Here is a 20,484-nt window from a genome sequence, read left to right on the forward strand (position 1 = left end):
AAAAGGTCACATATGACAGGGAGTCTCTAAATACAGTCTCAAAGAAAAATATACTTTTAAATATTATCTATCTGTCTATATACCATTGTGACATAAAAATCCTGTATGATTTGTGATTTGATTATTGTTTTACGTTTGTATATCACACTTTTGCAAAAAATATATATGGATATTAATTATGCAAATAAAATTAATGTTCAAACATCAAAGCAATATGTAAAATGTTTTGTTTACCTGCGCCAAAAAAATTTAATTTTTTGTTTTTGGCACATTTTTTATTAATCAATAGATTACATTGCAATTGATTTCTTATTGAAAAATTTTGACTTAGAATTTATAGAAAATAAAGTTCTTAATTACCTCCCTTTAATGGCCTTTATATTTACAATGAAATGTTTAATTGCGGGCCCGATATCTTTTATAAAAAATGCTCTATTTTGAACTTAACAATATGACAAAAATCTTATATTTGAGCATCAATATTTATGAAATAAAAACCATGAAAAAAATGTGTTTACAGGATCTTTAAACCTTTCCATATAATTTAAAACCACAGCTTTTATCTGCGTTTGCGTATCAATATTTTTTTCCCTATTAATTATGCAGCCCCATTTAGAAAAGATAAAATTTTAAAAAAAATTGCTGCCTTAAAAATCTTTCTGTGGGCACTCTATAATTAAAAAAAATCTTAACACAAGTCTAACCCAGTTTACTCAGGCCATTATTGTACATTACACATCGATTGCATCATTGCTTGCCTACATTCACTTCGATACCATGCATATTATACATGTTAACTGAGTAGTTGAGATAGAGGGGATATGTAGACTTTGTTTGTTACTTGATTATAATTTGGACCTTAATTAATTTTTGGCCCTTCTGGGGTGTTATGACAGTATTATTTATCTGATTTAACCAGGGACAATAAAAAGGTGTTGTGAAAGTCCCTATTTACATCAGAACCAAACACTGCATGTGGGACCAGACAATTAGGGTTAGCTTGTCACATATGACAGGGAGTCGTTTAATTCAGACCATTTATATAGGAAAATACACGTTGGGAGTACTGAACAAGGTCGGATAAGACAGGGAGAGTCGTTTAAATCAGTGGGGTCCCGCTTAGGCCAGTCCTTGACTGTATATATGTGTCACAATTAAGATATGCAGTCAAAGCTTTCATAACTCTTGTATTGCATTTAAAAAAGTTTATGCCCTTTTTTAAGTCTTCAAATTCGAAACAAATTAAAAATTATATGAAAATGTTTGTTTGTGTCCGCCTTCTATAAATCCTCATACTAATGCGTAAGAATTTTCTTTCAAACTTTACTCAAATGTCACCTCAACAAGGTTATGTGCAGAATCCATGTCACCTTTTGTGCCGGCTAAAGGTCAAGGTCACACTTAGAGGTCAAAAATTGACTTAGAAAATGCTTCTTAAAATGTTTAACATGTACTTTGAATATTTCTGAAACTAGCCACAGGTATTTGCTTTAACTTAAAAGAAGATATATGAGGTGTCACAAATAAGATATGCCAGCGTCAAGTTTCATAACTCTGTATTGCATTCTTGACAAAGTTTATACCCCTTTTTTAAGTCTGCCTAAATTTACATACAATCAATACCTAGACAATATGTTGGTGTCCGACTCTATAAATTCTATTATAATGGAAGGATTTTCTTCTAAACTTTACTTTCAAATGTTTCACCCCCAACTTTTTGGCGATTTTGCAGGACCTTATCTTACCTTGTTGCCCAACCTAAGGTCAAGCCCACACTTAAAGGTCTAGAATTGACTTATGAAAGGTTTATTACATTTGGAAAATGAAAGGTTATTTATAACTGTTTCGAACATGATTTGATAATATATACTTATACTATTACCTGTACAATTAGTCATTTTTTCACCAGAGGTAATTTCTTTTTATGTATTTGTGCCACTTAAGTTATTCCCTTAACAATCTTTCCAAGTCGTCTTCTGTCAAGGACATTGGTGGGGGTATTAATCACATTCAGTGATAGTTCTTGTTTGTTCTGCTTACCATTTCTTCATCTGTCCTGTCATCACACAGTGTCAATTAGTACCTTTATTATTTGACAAATTTTTATGCCCCCCTTCAAAGAAGTTTGGGTATATTGCTTTGCATCTGTCTGTCCATGGGTTGGTTGGCCGGTCCATGGACTAAATGGATTTCGATCAATAACTAAAGAACGCTAAGGCCTAGGAATTTCAAACTTAATATTGGGATTGTTCATGACCAGTAGATGACCCCTATTGATTTTGGGGTCAGGGGTCAAAGGTCAAGGTCAAATTGACCTTGTACGTAAAAATGGTTTCCGATCAATAACATGACAACCCCTGGGCTCATGGCCCTCAAAGTTTGTAGGAGCATTTGTCTTGCCAAGTAAATGACCCCTATTAATTTTGGGTCAAGTGGTCAAAGGTGAAGGTCACATTGACCTTGTATGTAAAAATGGTTTCCAATCAATAACATGACAACCCATGGGCTCATGGCCCTCAAAGTTTGTAGGTGCATTTGCCTTGGCAAGTTGATGACCCCTACTTGTTTTTGGGTAAGGGGTCAAAGGTCAAGGTCATATTGACCTTGTAGGTAAAAATGGTTTCCCTTCAATAATTTGACAACCCATGGGCCCTTGACCCTCAACCTGCATAGGTGCATTGGTCTTGGCCAGTAGATGACCCTAATTGATTTATATATATATATATATATACAGTCGAACTTCGTTCGCTCGAACTCGGAGGGCCTGTGCAAATTTGTTCGAGAGAATCGGAGTTCGAGCCAACCGTGGTTGAACTATTATTACGTTGATCCTTTGCCTAAAGGTTTTCCTTAGCTTACATCGGCAAATGATAAATGCGTCAATATTAATTGTTTGTTAGTATATCTGTTCGTTTCGAATATTCATTATGTAGAATTATAATCCAGTGTTCTTAAATTAAGATTAACGCGTACGCTATTACAGCATATTTTGTTATTGGTTAGTTCGATTGGGCAATTAACACCAATCTTGTTGAACAATTGTATAAAAATATTTATATGTTATAATGGGATGAATTTTAATTTTAAAAAATAATTAATGAAATATTTATTAAAAACATTTACAAGCAGGCATCTATTGTAGTCATTACTAAATAAACACACATACAAGCTATCTTTCTATAAATAGATATCCACTTACATGAACACGGTTGTAATTACAAAGCCCGTCCGGGTAAAACGTTCATCTTTTTTGCTGCATTATTTCACTTTTATTTCACAAGTTATTTTCTTTTTATCGTTACCCATAAACGGCAAATCAACCAATATTATCATACAAAATTAATTGGTTACAACCACCTTCTGTTTTGTTATTCAATTAACCTTTATTACCTTTGTCACGATCACGAGGTGTTAAAAACATTGTGTCGACCTACTGTCATTTATTTAGGACATACCGACTTGTCTTTTTTGTGTTTTGACCAAAAAGGGTGTTGATTTTTCACTATATTTCTGCGAAGGGACTAGAGCATTGGTTCGAGAGTTCGAGCGATCGCGTGTTTCGAGCGATCCGAGTAGAACAACAATATATTATATAGGGAATTTTTGCCGGGACTGGGCGATGAGTTCGAGCGAAGGGAGGTATTCGAGCGATCCGAGTTCGAGCGAACGAAGTTTTACTATATATATATATATATATATATATATATCTATATATATACTATATAATTATATATATCCATATTATGTACACCAAAAACAGCCTAAGGGCTTTGTTAACAACTTGAACTTTAACAATCAAGCTGTATGCATCCAGATGACTAAAACACTTACCACAAGATACGCTTTCGTATATCCAAAAACCTAAGATCAAAATTCATTTATTTACAGTCATTCTTTGTGCACTTCTTTAACAGATTCTTTTAGGGTTTCTCTATCAATATGGTTATGGCAACGATTTATGTATTAGAACTACATCTATTTATGGGGCGTCTGTGGGCGAGTGGTTAAGGTCGTTGACTTCAAACCACTTGCCCCTCACTGCTGTGGGTTCGAATCCCGACATGGACTTTGGATTCTTTCATGTGAGGAAGCTATCCAGCTAGCTTACGGAACGTCTGTGGTTCTACTCAGGTGCCCATTCGTGCCTGAAATAATGCACGGAAGGGCACCTGAGGTCTTCCTCCACCAGTAAAGCTGGAACGTCGCGATATGACCTATACTGTGTCGATGTGACATAAAAGCCAAACAAACAAACAAACATCTATTTATTTGTCATGATAGTGTACAATTTTTAATGAAGATACATGGTGGTAGAATTCTAACCATGTATATCTTTACTGGTAAGTTAAACTTTTTTTGAGTGTGTGTGTGGGGGGGGGGGTTTATGAAGCTTGCCTTTTTCATTATAAATAAGTCATTTTCAGATCCTGCTACTATGTAAAATTGACTTCATAAGCATGGAACATAGAACCAGAACCAGTACTTTTCTTAAAATAATTCTTGCTCTCGATATATTCCAAAATAAAATCTTTTTACTTTTTTAGCTCGACTTTTCTATGAAAAGGGGAGCTATCCTACTCGCCCCGCGTCGGCGTCGGTGTCGGCGTTGGCGTCACACCTTGGTTAAGTTTTTCGTACCACCCCACTTTATTTCAGAAGTATTACAAGTATGGCTTTGAAACTTACCATACTTGTTCACCATCATAACCTCCATCTACAGACAAGAGTACATAACTCTGTCAAGGTTTTTGACAGAATTATGGCCCTTTTTTGAACTTAGAAAGTGTATTGAGCTTGGTTAAGTTTTTTGTACCACCTCACTTTATTTCAAAACCATTGGAGGTATTGCTTTGAAACTGACCATACTTGTTTACCATCACGACCTTCATCAACAGACAAGAGGACATAACTCTGTCAAGGTTTTTGACAGAATTATGCCCCTTTTTGACTTAGAAAATACATTGAATATGGGTAAAATCCACTTATTGCCTTAACCCTTTGAGATATTGCTTTGAAACTTTTAATGCTATTTCACATCATTACCCCCATCTGTACGCAAGAGAAGGTAACTCTGTCAAGGATTTGTTTTTAAAATTAAGGCCTTTTATCGACTTAGAATCTTGGTTAAGTTTTTAGTACCAGTCCACTTTTTGACTGAACTGTTTGAGATATTAATTTGAAAGTTGGAATAACGACTTGTTTACAATCATGATTCCCAAACATGTCCAGGAGAAGGTAATTCTGTCAAAGATTTTATTTGAATTATGGCCCTTAACTGTCAATGTTTTGTATTATAGGCAAGCACTAAAAAACTTAAAAAAATCTAAAAAAATCATTCCTTTCCACTTGTTCACTTTACCATAAATTATGTCATATAAACATTGCTGTAATATTCAATTTCAGTTTTAAATAATTCTTCACTAAATATCTTAATGCTCATGGCCATTGTTCACTTTAAAAATACAGAGATTCTTGTATTGCCTTTTACTGCAAAAACTTTTTTTATTGGCAAGCAATAAAAAAGTCGAGCGCGCTGTCTTACGGACAGCTCTTGTTACAATTTCAGTGCCCTCTTGTGCCTATTTACAAGTGCCTGGTGACCTTACAGATTCAAATACATCTTCAGCACAGTCAGTTGAAGGTAATTTGATTTGAAGAAATTATGATTAATTTTTGACTGTAGCAGACATGATCCACATACATGTATTTGTTTTCCAGAGACGTTTTCTGCATAAAGTTTTCCCAATTGACAAAATCTTTCAAGTCATACTGTGTAAACCATCTCTTCTTTCTATGTATAAAGTTGTAAAGAATATTAATTAGATTTATTTGCAGTGGCAATATGAAAGATACACATTTAGTTAAAGTTATCTGCATATGAGCCGCGTCACGACAAAACCAACATAATGGGTTTGCGACCAGCATGGATTCAGACCAGCCTGCGCAGTCTGATCAGGATCCATGCTGTTCGCTATCAGTTTCTTTACTTGTTATAGGGTCTGTAAGCGAACAGCATGGATCCTGATCAGACTGCACGGATGCGCAGGCTGGTCTTGATCCATGCTGGTCTCAAACGCATTATGTTGGTTTCGTCGTGACATGGCTCATATAATCTTGAGAATTCAAGTTGAATACATACAAAATTCCAATTTGTTGAAACAGTTTAAAAGTTTGTAAGCAATCTTGTTGCAGATGCTGTTGAAGGCATGGTACCACTTGCTGTCAAAGACAGGGTACCAGATGCTGAGAATATTAGTTTGAACAATATTTCAACATCAAAAGGTCAGCACAGTTTGTTATCTTAATTGTGTTTTTTATGCTCCAGATAGGTAGATCAGAGGTGCATTGCATTCATTAAAACATGAATTCCTTGCTAAATATATATATATATCTGTTATAATCATTTATTTCAAGCAATATAATCTCACAAAACTTAATAATTTATGCTTTCGTTGAAGTAAGGATATACTGGTTTGCACATGTAGGTTGGTCCATTGGACATTCATCTTTTATATCCTTAATGCAAAAAAAACCCCAACAGACTAAAGTCTTCTGATATGATTATGTCTCTAAGTTTGTTATATTAGTTTCAAGAGAAAACTTTGGCCTATAGCCAGCAAATTTAGAGGAGAGTTTGGTCTTGATTAGAGATAATGATATAAGGTAGGTAGGTCAAAGGTGACAGTGACCAACAATACAATTTCTAGCCATGTATCTCAGGTTAGCAATCCGGGGATTGTATGACCCTTTTATGTTGTTATTATTATACATGAATACATATACATTTTAGTTCTTTGCTAGAATGAAATGAGATATGTTTAGAAAAGGCATCTGTTCTCTTCACATATAAAGCTGGAACATCACCATATTGGATTATGCCTGTAAAAATTGTCAAGTGCGACAAAATTTTACAGGGTAACAAATATACATTTTGTACTTTCAGATGATGATGACAGGAGTGATGCTACAGTAGATACAGACAGTACAAGTGAAAATAAAGTTGATGACGAAACATTTCGAAAAGAAATCATTGACACACAGACTGTGGTAAAGGAAAAGATTAGCTCTGGTAATGCATCCTCATCTTGTCAATATGGAGTAATACTTCTCTTGACAATTTTTTTTATAGAGAATATGATCTCTGTTTTTGACTGTTTATGTTGAGTGATAAAAAACAGACTATTTGTTTTGTCAGGGAAAGTTATATATGCAATTTTAAATGGACAAAATGCCATTGACATAATGTTATTATTGGTAATCAGAGCTCTGTCACTAGCATGAAATCACTTGCCACTCACCATTTTTGAAAAAAAAGTAGAGGTATTGTTATAGTTGCGGCGGCGTTGTCGTCAGCAAACTTGTACCTGGATCATAACTTTTTAGCTCACCTGTCGCAAAGTGACAGGGTGAGCTTTTGTGATCGCTTTTCGTCAGGCGTCCGTCTGTCGTCCGTCCGTCGTCCGTAAACTTTTACTTTAAATGACATCTCCTCATAAACTACTAGGTTAATTTCATCCAAACTTAACAGGAATGTTCCTTTGGTGGTCACCTTTAAAAATTGTTCAAAGACTTTAATTCCATGCAGAACTCTGGTTGCCATGGCAACCGAAAGAAAAAACTTTAAATATCTTCTTTTAAAAAACTCTAAGAGCTAGAGCTTAGATATTTGGCATGAAACATCTTTTAGTGAGTGTCTACCAAGTTTGTTCAAATAAAAGCCCTGGGATCAAAATTGGCCCCGCCCAAGGGGGTCATTCAGATTTTCCCTATATGCATATAGTAAAAACTTAAAAATCTTCTTTTTAAGAACCCAAAGAGCTTAAGCTAAGATATTTAGCATGAAACATGTTCTAATGAGTGTCTACCAAGTTTGTTCAAATAAAAGCCCTGGGGTCAAAATTGGCCCCGCCCCATGGGGGTCATTGCTTTTCCCTATATCCATATAGTAAAAATCTTCTTTTAAAGAACTCAAAGAGCTAGAGCTAAGATATTTAGCATCAAACATGTTTTAATAGGTGTCTACCAAGTTTGTTCAAATAAAAGCCCTGGGGTCAAAAATGGCCCTGCCCCGGGGGTCATTGATTTTCCTTATATGTGTATAGCAAAAACTTAAAAAATCTTCTTTGAAAAAACCCAAATAGCTAGAGTTTAGAAATTAAGCATGAAACATCTTCAAGTGAGTGTCTACAAAGTTTGTTCAAATAAAAGACCTGGGGTCAAAATTCGCCCCGCCCCGGGGGGTCATTGATTTTCCTTATATGTGTATAGCAAAAACGTAAAATCTTCTTTGAAAAAACCCAAATAAGTAGAGTTTAGATATTAAGCATGAAACATTTTCTAGTAAGTGTCTACAAAGTTTGTTCAAATAATAGCCCTGGGGTCAAAACTTGCCCCGTCCCAGGGATGTCATTGTTTTTAACTATATGTGTATAGTAAAAACTTAAAAAATCTTCTTTTAAAAAGCCCATTGAGCTAGAGCTTAGATGTTCAGCATGAAACATCTTCTTATGGGTGTCTACCAAGTTTGTTCAAATAAAAGCCCTGGGGTCAAAATTGGCCCTGCCCCAGGGGGTCATTGATTTTCCCTATATGTGTATAGTAAAAACTTAAAAAATCTTTTTTTAAAGAACTCAAAGAGCTAGAGCTAAGATATTTAGCATCAAACATGTTCTAATAGGTGTCTACCAAGTTTGTTCAAATAAAAGCCCTGGGGTCAAAATTGGCCCCGCCCCTGGGGTCATTGATTTTCCTTATATGTGTATAGCAAAAACTTAAAAAATCTTCTTTGAAAAAACCCAAATAGCTAGAGTTTAGATATTAAGAATGAAACATCTTCAAGTGAGTGTCTACAAAGTTTTTTCAAATAAAAGCCGCCTCCGTGGTCAAGGGGTTAGAGTCGATGACTTCTAATCCAGTTACCTCTCTGGCGTGGGTTTGATCCCCGGGAGATGCTTTGGTAGTTTAGCGTGGAGGAAGGTAGTCTAGTACAGGTGTAACTCTCAAGGAACGATGGTTAGGAAACTACCCGCCTATATGACTGAAATACTGTTGGAAAAAGGTGCAAAATGAAACAAACAAACAAACATCAAATAAAAGCCCTGGGGTCAAAATTGGCCCCGCCCCGGGTGTCATTGATTTTCCTTATATGTGTATAGCAAAAACTTAAAATCTTCTTTGAAAAAACCCAAATAGCTAGAGTTTAGATATTAAGCATGAAACATCTTCTAGTAAGTGTCTACAAAGTTTGTTCAAATAATAGCCCTGGGGTCAAAACTTGCCCCGCCCCAGGGGGGTATATTTGTATAGTAAAAACTTTAAAAAATCTTCTTTTAAAAGGCCCAATGAGCTAGCGCTTAGATGTTTAGCATGAAACATCTTCTTATGGGTGTTGGGGGGGGGGGGGGGGGGGGGGCTATATACAGGTGAGCGACCTCAGGGCCATCATGGCCCTCCTTGTTTATTTCTTGGTGTATTGTCTTAATACATGGCCACAACAACCCTTGGGACAAGACCTTTCAGTAGACCACACTATCCTTGACCTTCATCTATAAATGACCTTGACCTTCAAGGTTAAAAGTCAAAATTTTGCTTGTTCATGCTGTTATTGGCTGTAACTTTGTTATTTTTGAATGGATTGTCTTCAAACTTGAACATAATAATCTTCAAGGATATCTTTTAAAAATAACCAGACAGACCTTGACCTTCACTCATAAATGACCTTGACTTTGAAGGTCAAATAATTGAAATTTTCATTTTTAGCTCGACTATTCGAAGAATATGAGAGCTATTGTAGTCACCCCGGCGTCCGCGTCGGTGTCTGTGTTGGTTAAAGTTTTTTGTAAAGTCAAATATCTCAATTATTACTTGAGATATTCAATTGAAACTTACAATACTTATTTATAGTAACAAGGTACATCAGATTGACAAGTTGGATAACTCTGCCTACAATATTGACAGAATTATGCCCCTTTTTAACTTAGAAATTTTGGTTAAAGTTTTTTGTAAAGTCAAATATCTCAATTATTGCTTGAGATTTTCAATTGAAACTTACAATACTTATTAATAGTAACAAGGTACATCAGATTGAGAAGTTGGATAACTCTGCCTACAATATTGACAGAATTGTGCCCCTTTGGAACTTAGAAATTTTGGTTAAAGTTTTTTTGTAAAGTCAAATATCTTAATTATTGCTTGAGATATTCAATTGAAACTTACAATACTTATTTATAGTAACAAGGTACATCAGATTGACAAGTTGGATAACTCTGCCTACAATATTGACAGAATTATGCCCCTTTGGAACTTAGAAATTTTGCTTTAAGTTTTTTTGTAAAGTCAAATATCTCAATTATTGCTTGAGATATTCATTTGAAATTTAAAATACTTATTTATAGTAACAATGTACATCAGTTTGCAAAATTGCAAACTCTGTCTGCAATATTTGCAGAATTATTTGCCCCTTTTTAACTTAGAAATTTTGGTTAAAGGTTAAAGGTCTTTAAAGATATTTACTTGAAACTTTACACATGTACTTAGGGTCATAATTAGAGGGTCATAATTGTATGTCACTGACCAAGTTCCATAACTCTATCTTGCATTAAGGCTGATTCATATCCCCTTTTCTACTTAGTCTCTTGGTTAATGTTTACATGCAAGTTTTACATATCTCAATAACTATTAAAGATATTTATTTAAAACTTCACATATGCATTTAGGGTCATAATTGTAGGTCACTGACAAAGATCCATAATTCTATCTTGCATTTAGGCTGATTTTTCTCCCCTTTTTCAACTTAGAAATTCATGGTAAAGTTTTGCTTGTAAGCTGTTATCTCAATAACTACTGAAGGGTTTGTGCCTTCTTTGGGACAATTTTATGCATTCATAATAATAAAGCAGTGATTTACTTGATAAAACATCTTAATAACAAGCCTTTGTACCTTTTCTGTCAAATTTATGTATTCATAGGTTACATTAGTATTATTATACTCAATAAAAAACCCTTGTGACATTACCTTCCGAATAGTCAAGCCAATTCTGTATAATTAGACTCTCTCTAAGGCCTATAACATGAATTTATAAAAAAAAATTAGCCCTTTTGCGAACTTAAAAAATTTAACATTATCAAGGATCTTTTACTATCAAGCACTTAGAATAGTCGAGCATGCTGTCCTACCGACAGCTCTTGTTTTGGCTATTATTGGCTATAACTTTGTTATTTTTGTATGGATTGTCTTCAAACTTGAACATAATAATCTTCAAGGATAACTCTTAAAAATAACCAGACAGACCTTGACCTTCACTCATTAATGACTTTGACTTTGATGTTCAAATTATTGAAATTTTCACAGTTTTGGCTGTAACTGGCTGTAACTTTGCTATTATTGAAGGGATGAACTTCATATACTAACAGAAAATACTTAAGGGCAAGACCTTGTTGTGACTTCACCACATGACTTTTAGTGACACCACCACGTGACTCCACCACGTGACTTCACCACGTGACTTTTAGTGACACCACCACGTGACTCCACCACGTGACTTCACCACGTGACTCCACCACATGACTTTACCAAGTCACTCCACCTCGTGACTCCACCACCTGACTCCACCATGTGACTCCACATGACTCCACCATGTGACTACAACACGTGACTACAACACGTGACTCCACCACATGACTTCAACACGTCACATGACTTTACCACGTGACTTTGCCATGTGACTCCACCCATGACACCACCAAGTGACTTCACCACGTGACTCCACCACGTGACTTTACCACGTGTTTTTACCACGTGACTCAACCACGTGACTCCACCACGTGACACCACCATGTGACCCACCACATGACTCTACCACGTGACTCCATCACGCGACTCCACCAATTTTTTTGTGACTCTACCACGTGTATCTATTTATAGAATTGCGTGTTTCTATTTATAGAATTGCATGTTTCTATTTATAGAATTTTCAATTTATAGAATAGCGTGTTTCTATTTATATATATAATTTAGTTTATTTATATATACAAAATATATAGACAAAACTTATGTGACAAGACAGACCAATTAATTTCATTAAAAGGAAACGTTAAGATTTTGCTTTAAGAGAAAGTAAAAAGTCGAGCGTTGCCCCCGCCCAGTGTAGGCTCTTGTTGGATTTCGATTGCTACAGGAACTTATGATTCTTTCATGTGAGGAAGCTATCATAACTCACTGATTGCAGGTTGTTAAAATAGAGTCATACGACCGACCTGTCAAAAATGTGTATATATGAAAACTACTTCATAGCCAGTATATTTGCAAAAGCAAAGCCTCTAACAATTGACATGAGAAAAGTTATTTTACTAGATTATTGATAAACTTCAAAGTTAATGTGTTTAATATACCATTTATGGTATACAATTGTGTTTTATATTTCAGAGAGTTCAGGCTTGAAAGTAAAGAAGGAGAAAAAGTATCACAATAACCTATTCCTTAAAGTTGAAAATGTTGGAGCATTTAACTTTGGTTCTGTGTCCAGTAAGGAAGACATGCATGTTCTCATGAAAAGTCTATATGATGAACTGCAAAACTGCAAAAAACCGGAAGCTGCTGTTGTATGTATTTTTATTTGTTTCAGGGTGGTTAACCCACATAAAAAGTTAGATAAAGTATAGTGTCGAAAAATTTATTAAATAAAAATGTTTCATTGTGTTTTTGCTGATTTTAACATATTTTTCATGGTATCTATTTAGTTGCTTCACCTAACAATCTTTTATTAGTCCCCTACCGGGCTGTTTCCTGTGATCACTTTTAAAGAACTTTTCTAACAAATTTACTTAAAATAGAGAAAAATTGAAACATTTTCTCCGTGAGTCATTTACTGCTTGTCCTGTATGATTTCTTAATCGGCCTGTAGTCTAAGTGTCCATGAAAATACATCAGTGAGAAATTTTGCCATGTCTGAGGATAGAACCAGTGACTTTTAGACTAATAATACATGCTCTATCTTCTGAGCCCAGGTGGGCAGACTCATTGATTAATTGATCATACCAATTCCAGTTTATGTTCTTCATTTAAAGAATATGCAGCATCAAAAAACTGGTGTTATTGAGAAATTATCCTAAATCAATGTTATTTTAAGAAGTTGATGCCTTGTATTTTGCTCAAATGTCTTGTGAATTCAGCACACAATGTTTATTTTTCACAAAATAAATTTGTTTGAGAAAGACATCATGAAGGAACCTCTTGTGTTCACTAAATCAAGTGGATCTTGAACTTGCAGTCTTGTAATTTAAAATATATTAAGTCAAGACTCTCTTAAGACTTGGTTGTAATAATTTGTATTCACTAGAACTCTAGAAATTACTGTTGAGATTTAGTTAAATGATGCATTGATAGAGTATAATTGTTAATTCAGTGTCACATCCTTTACAGGAAAGTTTCTTTGAAAAGATGATAGACTCTGACAAGATTGTTAGCAAGAAAGGTAACTTTTATACACTTATTAGCTTGTCTCTTATGAAGGAAAAGTCGAGCTTTAATGGTCACTGTTTCATTGTTGTCATTGTTATGCAAAACTTTATTCAGTCATTTTATCTTGTAATTCATGCAAATCATTACAAAGTGCAGTTGTTAAACAGGAGACATAATTCTGAAAACTATATTTTTGGTATCATGTCTCCTTTTTAGCTTAAATTTTTGTGGAAATTGGATGCTCTAAACAGGCGAGCACTAACACCGCATTCTGTGTTCTTGTTTTTAGCTCGACTATTCGCAGAATAATCGAGCTAATGCAGTCACCCATTTGTCGGCGTCGGCGTCCCTGTGGTTAAGTTTTTGTATGTAAGCTGGTATCTCCATAAGAACTGAAGGGAATGGATTGAAACTTCACACACTTGTTCTCTGTGATTATCTAAGATGATTGGCACAAGTCCCACAACTCTGATTTGCTTTTTTACATAATTATGCCCCTTTTTCGACTTAGAAATTCTTGGTTAAGTTTTTGCATGCAAGCTGATATCTCCATAACTAATGAAGGGAATGGATTTAAACTTCACACTCTTGTTGTCTGTGATTATCTAAGATGATTGGCACAAGTCCCATAACTCTGATTTACTTTTTCGCATACTTATGTCCCTTTTTCGATTCATAAATTTTTGGTTAAGTTTTTGTGTGTAAGCTTGTATCTCCATAACTACTGAAGGGAATGTATTGAAACTTGAAGGGTTTGTACCTTTTCGGACAATTTAATGTATTCATATAGGTAAGCATTATTATACTCAATGAAACACCCTTGTGACAAATTTTTGAATAGTCGAGCGTTACTGTCCTCCGACAGTTCTTGTTAACCCTTAAATTGCTGCATTTGTCCTGCATTGAGTTTAGAACAGACCATTTGAAAATGAAGGGATTTCAATATTTAGATTAAAATATAGCTACCAACAGTACAGATTATACTGCATGGATATGCAGACTGGCCTGGCTTTATTAGATGGCTAGATCTCTTTACACTTGTCTGCTTTATAAGATGGCTGCCAGTACTAAGATCAGAAATAGATTTAACTAACATCTTATTATAACACACTGCAGACACAGATATAACTCAGTAAGTCAATCATGGTCTTATTACAAAACAAAAAGTCAAAATCATACAAGTCTGTCAACCAAGATTGCCACCAGAGCTAAATATAGAAAAATGCTGTGATTTCTTCTCCCCCTCAGCTGCTAGGCAAATTTTGTTAAAACTAAATTTGAATGAGCTAATAATTATTAACCATATCCACAGATGAGCAAGTAAGGGCCATCATGACTTATGTTTATTGAAGCAACTGGCCTTAATTCACACTCGTCATTATACCTCCAAAATGAAGTGGGGGGGGGGGTTATATAGGAGTCACTGGTGGTCATTTGGTCGGTCAGTCTGTCTGTCAAGCAGTCTGTTGCATTTTCCTTGACTGGAGCATAACTTGAAGATTAATGGTTGGAATTCAATATAACTGAGTAGAATCACTGACAATCGATAAGCTAGATGGATAAGCTAATGGTTGGAATTCAATGCAACTTCATATAATGGTCAAGAGCAGTGAGATGAAGTACAATGCACAAGAACCATAACTCTATTTGGACTTATGACATAGTTATTACCTTTTGTTACTTTTTCTAGTCCAGTGCATAACTTAAAAACTAGTTGTTGGAATTAAATACAACTTCATATAATGGTCAAGCGCAAGTGAAAGTGCAGTGTCTGATAACCATAACACTATCTTCAGAATTTGCATATTTGCAAAGTTATTGCCATTTGTTCCTTGTTCTTGTTCAGTGCATAACTTAGAAACTAATATTTGGAATTCAATGCAACTTCATACAATGGTCAAGTGCAATGAGAGGATGTGCAGTGTTCAAGAACTGTAACTCTATCTTGGCTTATTACAGAGTACTGTAATTCAATTAAACTTTATCAATGGTCAACCACAGTAAAAGGAAATGCAACATACAAGAACCACAACTGTCTTTAATTGTCCACAACCATAACCATATTTCAATTCTTTTACAAGGTACATGTATTCTGTTTCTAGTAACTTCCTCATTTTCAAAGCAGTCCTGCAGGAGTATTAATTCCATTAAGTTATAGCTGTAGTTGAGTTTGATGTAACTTAAAGCAACTTTTTGTGCCCTAACCAAAGGCAAAGGGGATATTAAAAATGGAACCTAAAATTGATAGATAATTTTCTTGTACATTTTGTGTATATTGTACCATACTTTAAATGGTTAACCTCAATACATCAATTGGAAATGAAACTTACATCATCCTTAGAATATAAAATGTGCTGAAATAAGGTCATTTTGGAACATGTGATTAAATTTCCAGCATCTGTAAAACTGATTAAATTTCCAGCATCTGTAAAACTAACGGAATTTAGTCTGATTTTCAAGAACATAAATATTATTTACAGTTTTATTTGTACTACTTACTGTTACAGATGAGGAAGGAGTTGAGGAAAAAGAAGAATTATTTCAGGATGTTGAAATACTGACACCAGATTTTGGAGGAAATGTGACATCAGAAGTGGATAGAGTGGCTGGGGAGGAATTTGCAAGCCCACACTGTAAAACCCTGACACAGCTTGTTGTTACCTTTTTATCAGAATATATGAAGTCTGTAGGGGCCCTGATTTACAACGGAGAAGTCATCGGAACTGTCTTCCGAGCAGGCGACGATTATCTTATTACAGCTTTCCATGTAATAAGAGGAATAATTGGTAGGTACTTAAATGTTGTTTGCATGAAATTAATGCATAGAAGGCTGTCTAATGCCTTTTTAGCTCACCTGAGCATGCTCAGGGTGAGCTTTTAGGATCCATGATTGTCCGTCGTCCATTCACATTTAGTTGTTAACACTCTAGTGGTCCCATTTTTGCCTCAATCATCATCAAACTTGGTCAAGATGCTTATCTAGTTGATAGCTCAGAAGGGTTCAAACACGGGTCACTAAAATGAAAAACTAGGTCACCAGAGCTAAAAATAGAAAAACCTTGTTAACACTCTAGCGGTCACATTTTTGCATCAATCATCATCAAACTTGGTCAAGATGCTTGTCTAGGTGATAGCTCAGATGAGTTCGAACATGGGTCATCTCGGATGAAAAACTAGGTCACAGGAGCTAAAAATAGAAAAACCTTGTTAACACTCTAGCGGTCACATTTTTGCCTCAATCATCATCAAACTTGGTCAGGATGCTTATCTAGTTGATAGCACGGATGAGTTCGAACATTGGTCATCTCGGATGAAAAACTAGGTCACAAGAGCTTAAAATAGGAAAACCTTGTTAACACTCTAGAGGTTACAATTTTGCCTCAATCATCATCAAACTTGGTCAAGATGCTTGTCTAGGTGATAGCGCGTATGAATTTGATCATGGCTCATCTCGGATGAAAAAGTAGGTCACCAGAGCCAAAAATAGAAAAACCTTGTTAACACAAACGGTCACATTTTTGCATCAATCATCATCAAACTTGGTCAAGATGCTTGTCTAGGTGACAGCTCAGATGAATTTGAACATGGATCATCTCGGATGAAAAACTAGGTCACAAGAGCTAAAAATAGAAAAACCTTGTTAACACTCTAGAGGTCACAATTTTGCCTCAATCATCATCAAACTTGGTCAGGATGTTTGTCTAGGTGATAGCTCAGATAAGTTTGAACATGGCTCATCTCGGATGAAAAAGTAGGTCACCGGAGCTAAAAATAGAAAAACCTTGTTAACACAAGCAGTCACATTTTTGCATCAATCATCATCAAACTTGGTCAAGATGCTTGTCTAGGTGACAGCTCAGATGAATTCAAACATGGGTCATCTCGGATGAAAAACTAGATCACCGGAGTTAAAAATAGAAGAAACTTGTTAACACTCCAGCGGTCACAGTTATGCCTCAATCATCATCAAACTTTGTCAGGATGCTTATCTAGCTCGGATGAGTTTGAACATGGGTCATCTCGGATGAAGAACTAGGTCACCGAAGCTAAAAATAGAAAAACCTTGTTAACACAAGCAGTCACATTTTTACATCAATCATCATCAAACTTAGTCAAGATGCTTGTCTAGGTGATAGCTTGGATGAGTTCGAACATAGGTCATCTCAACTGAAAAACTTGTAAACACACTAGTGGCTACTGTTGTGATCAAAATATTCTGTTCATTGGTCTGAAAGTTTGTTTTGATGATTTCTAAGTCAAGTTCTAATATGGTTCATCTTGGATGAAAAACTAGGTCACACCGCCCAAATATGGAAAAACCTTGTTAACATTCTAGTGGTCACATTTGTGACTCAATTATCATCAAACTTGGTCAGGATGCTTGTCTAGGTAATTGCTTGGATGAGTTTTTAAATCGCATGTGAAACTAGGTCACCGGAGCTAAAAATAGAAAAATCTTGTTAACACTCTAGATGCTACTGTTTTGATCCAAGTATCCTGGCAATTGGTCTGAAAGTTTGTTTTGATGATTTCTAGGTCAAGTTTGAGTATGGGTCACCTGGGTAAAAAACTAGGTCATACTGCTCAAATATGGATAATCCTTGTTAACACTGTAGTGGTCACATTTTTGACTCTCCTGTCATGAGACTTGGTCAGAATGCTTGTCTAGGTAATTGTTTGGATGAGTTTGATGGGTCAGGTGAGCGATCTAGGGCCATCATGGCCCTCTTGTTATACTTGAAGTGTGACATGCTGTTTTTATCTCCACTTTTCAAAGAAATAATGTGCAGCTGTTGTCAAGACCCTCTTATCAACATTGGCATTAGCATCAGTTAATCTTTTTGTTAAGGTCCATTTTCGCCAAGTAAAAGCCATACACTTCAAACATGTTCATTGTTATAGAAGGATGCCATTTATATTAAGGGCAGATAATCCTAAAATTAATTTTTGAAACTTGTATTGTGACCTCCTATTCTTTTTTGCTTGAAATGTTTCTTTTATCATATTCTAATAATTTAAATAAATTCTATGAAACAGTTTTCGTTTTGCTATATGTAAATATAGCATATGCCTTATAGATGACTTGTCATACGCAAAATGCCAGGAAGAGAAGTGAAGGTTCTACTTGGATGTTAAATTAGTGCATTCATGGTTGTGTCTGGTCATATTTTTGTCATTCATTGTTGGAACAATTAGGCTTACTTGAAAGATAAGAAAGCGTTTATGTTTCTTTATTTCTAACACCCTTTAAAGTACTAATGCCTTTGTTGTAGGTCAAAAGTTATCATTTCTTATACTCTGCCCAGCTTTGGGTGGGGGCATTCATCTGTTTCTGATAAAAAAGAGATTGAAAACTCTCCTTGTCCGCTCGTAATAACGAGTAGAATTTAAGAAATAGAATAATTTTGGTTATGTAAACAGCATATTTCAAGCTATCAATACTTTAAGTAACTAAAGACTTCTGTTTGAATGAATTGTCTGTGACTATTACAAAACTTCTTTATTTTATTTTTTTCAGACCCACGCAATACTGGTCAGTTCAATTATACACTCATTGAAGCAGAGAATGTTTTCGTCAATTTCAATGCTTCTGTATGTGTAACACCTGACTGTTACATGTATAAATTTCACGTTCGGCATGTTTTATCAACGAATACACTACATCTGGACTATACAGTTCTGCAGATAATAAACAGAAATGATGCGTTGCCAAAGGGACTGAAGTTGGATAAAAGGTCTTGTAGCACAAAAACATTACATGGAATTGGGTATGGTGACCCTAAAAACCCATACTGTAAGGTGTTAGATAATTCCTGTCCTATCATTTCCTCAGTAAGTGCGAGAATTCTGGATTGTCAAACATGGCTTCATGATACCAATCCTGGACTCCCACATCAAAATGGAGCAAATGCTGGGCCTAATCGAGTACAACGCTTTAAGGCACTTGTTCAGGAGATGGGGTCTGATCCTGGTATTGTAGATAAAGGTTACAAGTATATTGATAGGGAGCAACATATTTTCTTAGATATTTGTTTGGAACACCGAGGGTCTGGCTCTCCTTTTCTGACAAGTGACGGATTTGTTAAGGGGATACTTACTAGCGGTCATCCAGAATTTTTTTACCTGCTTCCTAAACTTGTACAGGCTGGCTTTCCAAGTGATAAAAGATTTGAATGTATTTTGAAATTGGAATATGTACACCAAAACATTTTAGAACAGGTCCCAGTCTTAGCTAATAAATTGTTTGGCTAAATGTCTTACCAGGGGCTTAGTTATTTTAAGATTGCCTGTAAAAATTGTCACCCGAGACCTCTCAAGATTTTTTGAAATTCCTTAGTTGTCCGTCCTTTTATGGTTTAATAGAAAGACCAGTTTAGGTCTCATGAGAAATTAGAATGAGTTAAGGTAAAGAGCATAATAGATTTTGCTTCATCTGTCCATCATTTTGGCATCAATGTGATGCATAAGTTATAATTGTACAAGTTCCATTTTGAATTTAGGTTTAAGCATATGAAACTTATTATTGCTTTCGATGTTGTTTCTATATGCTGTAGAGATTTTGCCAATTTAACATGTTGCTCCACCCATTTTGATTAACCACATATGTACGCATCCATCATTTTACAACATTATGACTGTACTTGTTTAGCAAAGCATACATTTGTACATACTGTTACCGTGTGTCATTCAACCGCATTGTCATGGTTGTTAATTCTCATGCAGTTGTTGTTTTAAATATTCTCCAAATTAGACCCACAATATAAAGCCAATTCCAAATCTTTAGTGACTAATTCTGAGAATACGATCTGTTTAGCTGTGGAAAGAAAAAAAAAAAAAATTTTAACAATCTAACTGCGGCTTTAAGTTACCTACCTGCCATGTATTTGATGGGGGGGAGGGGGGCTATTGTCCTTCGTGTAAATTTCATGGGGTGGGCTTTTGTCCACCTTGTCATTTTTAGATGGGGGGGGGGGGGGCTTTTGTCTGTATCCCAAATCTCTGTTATGATGTTGATCTGTTTATTG

The 20,484-nt window shown here is 35.3% G+C and overlaps 1 protein-coding gene across 1 annotated transcript in view; it reads left to right on the forward strand.

Annotated features, from left to right (window-relative positions):
* Nucleotides 1-20,204, forward strand: part of LOC132721813 (uncharacterized) — a 43,531-nt gene extending 23,327 nt beyond the window's left edge. The window contains exons 6-12 of the mRNA XM_060706184.1: nt 5,567-5,641; nt 6,193-6,282; nt 6,944-7,069; nt 12,425-12,600; nt 13,421-13,472; nt 15,967-16,245; nt 18,978-20,204. Coding sequence (XP_060562167.1) covers nt 5,567-5,641; nt 6,193-6,282; nt 6,944-7,069; nt 12,425-12,600; nt 13,421-13,472; nt 15,967-16,245; nt 18,978-19,711 — 1,532 coding nt within the window. The 3' untranslated portion in view covers nt 19,712-20,204. The remainder of the gene's footprint in view (nt 1-5,566; nt 5,642-6,192; nt 6,283-6,943; nt 7,070-12,424; nt 12,601-13,420; nt 13,473-15,966; nt 16,246-18,977) is intronic.
* Nucleotides 20,205-20,484: the final 280 nt, after the last annotated feature.

This window comes from Ruditapes philippinarum, unplaced genomic scaffold, assembly GCF_026571515.1.
Source record: "Ruditapes philippinarum isolate M1 unplaced genomic scaffold, ASM2657151v2 ctg8214_1_1_1_1, whole genome shotgun sequence".
NCBI classification, from domain to species: domain Eukaryota; kingdom Metazoa; phylum Mollusca; class Bivalvia; order Venerida; family Veneridae; genus Ruditapes; species Ruditapes philippinarum.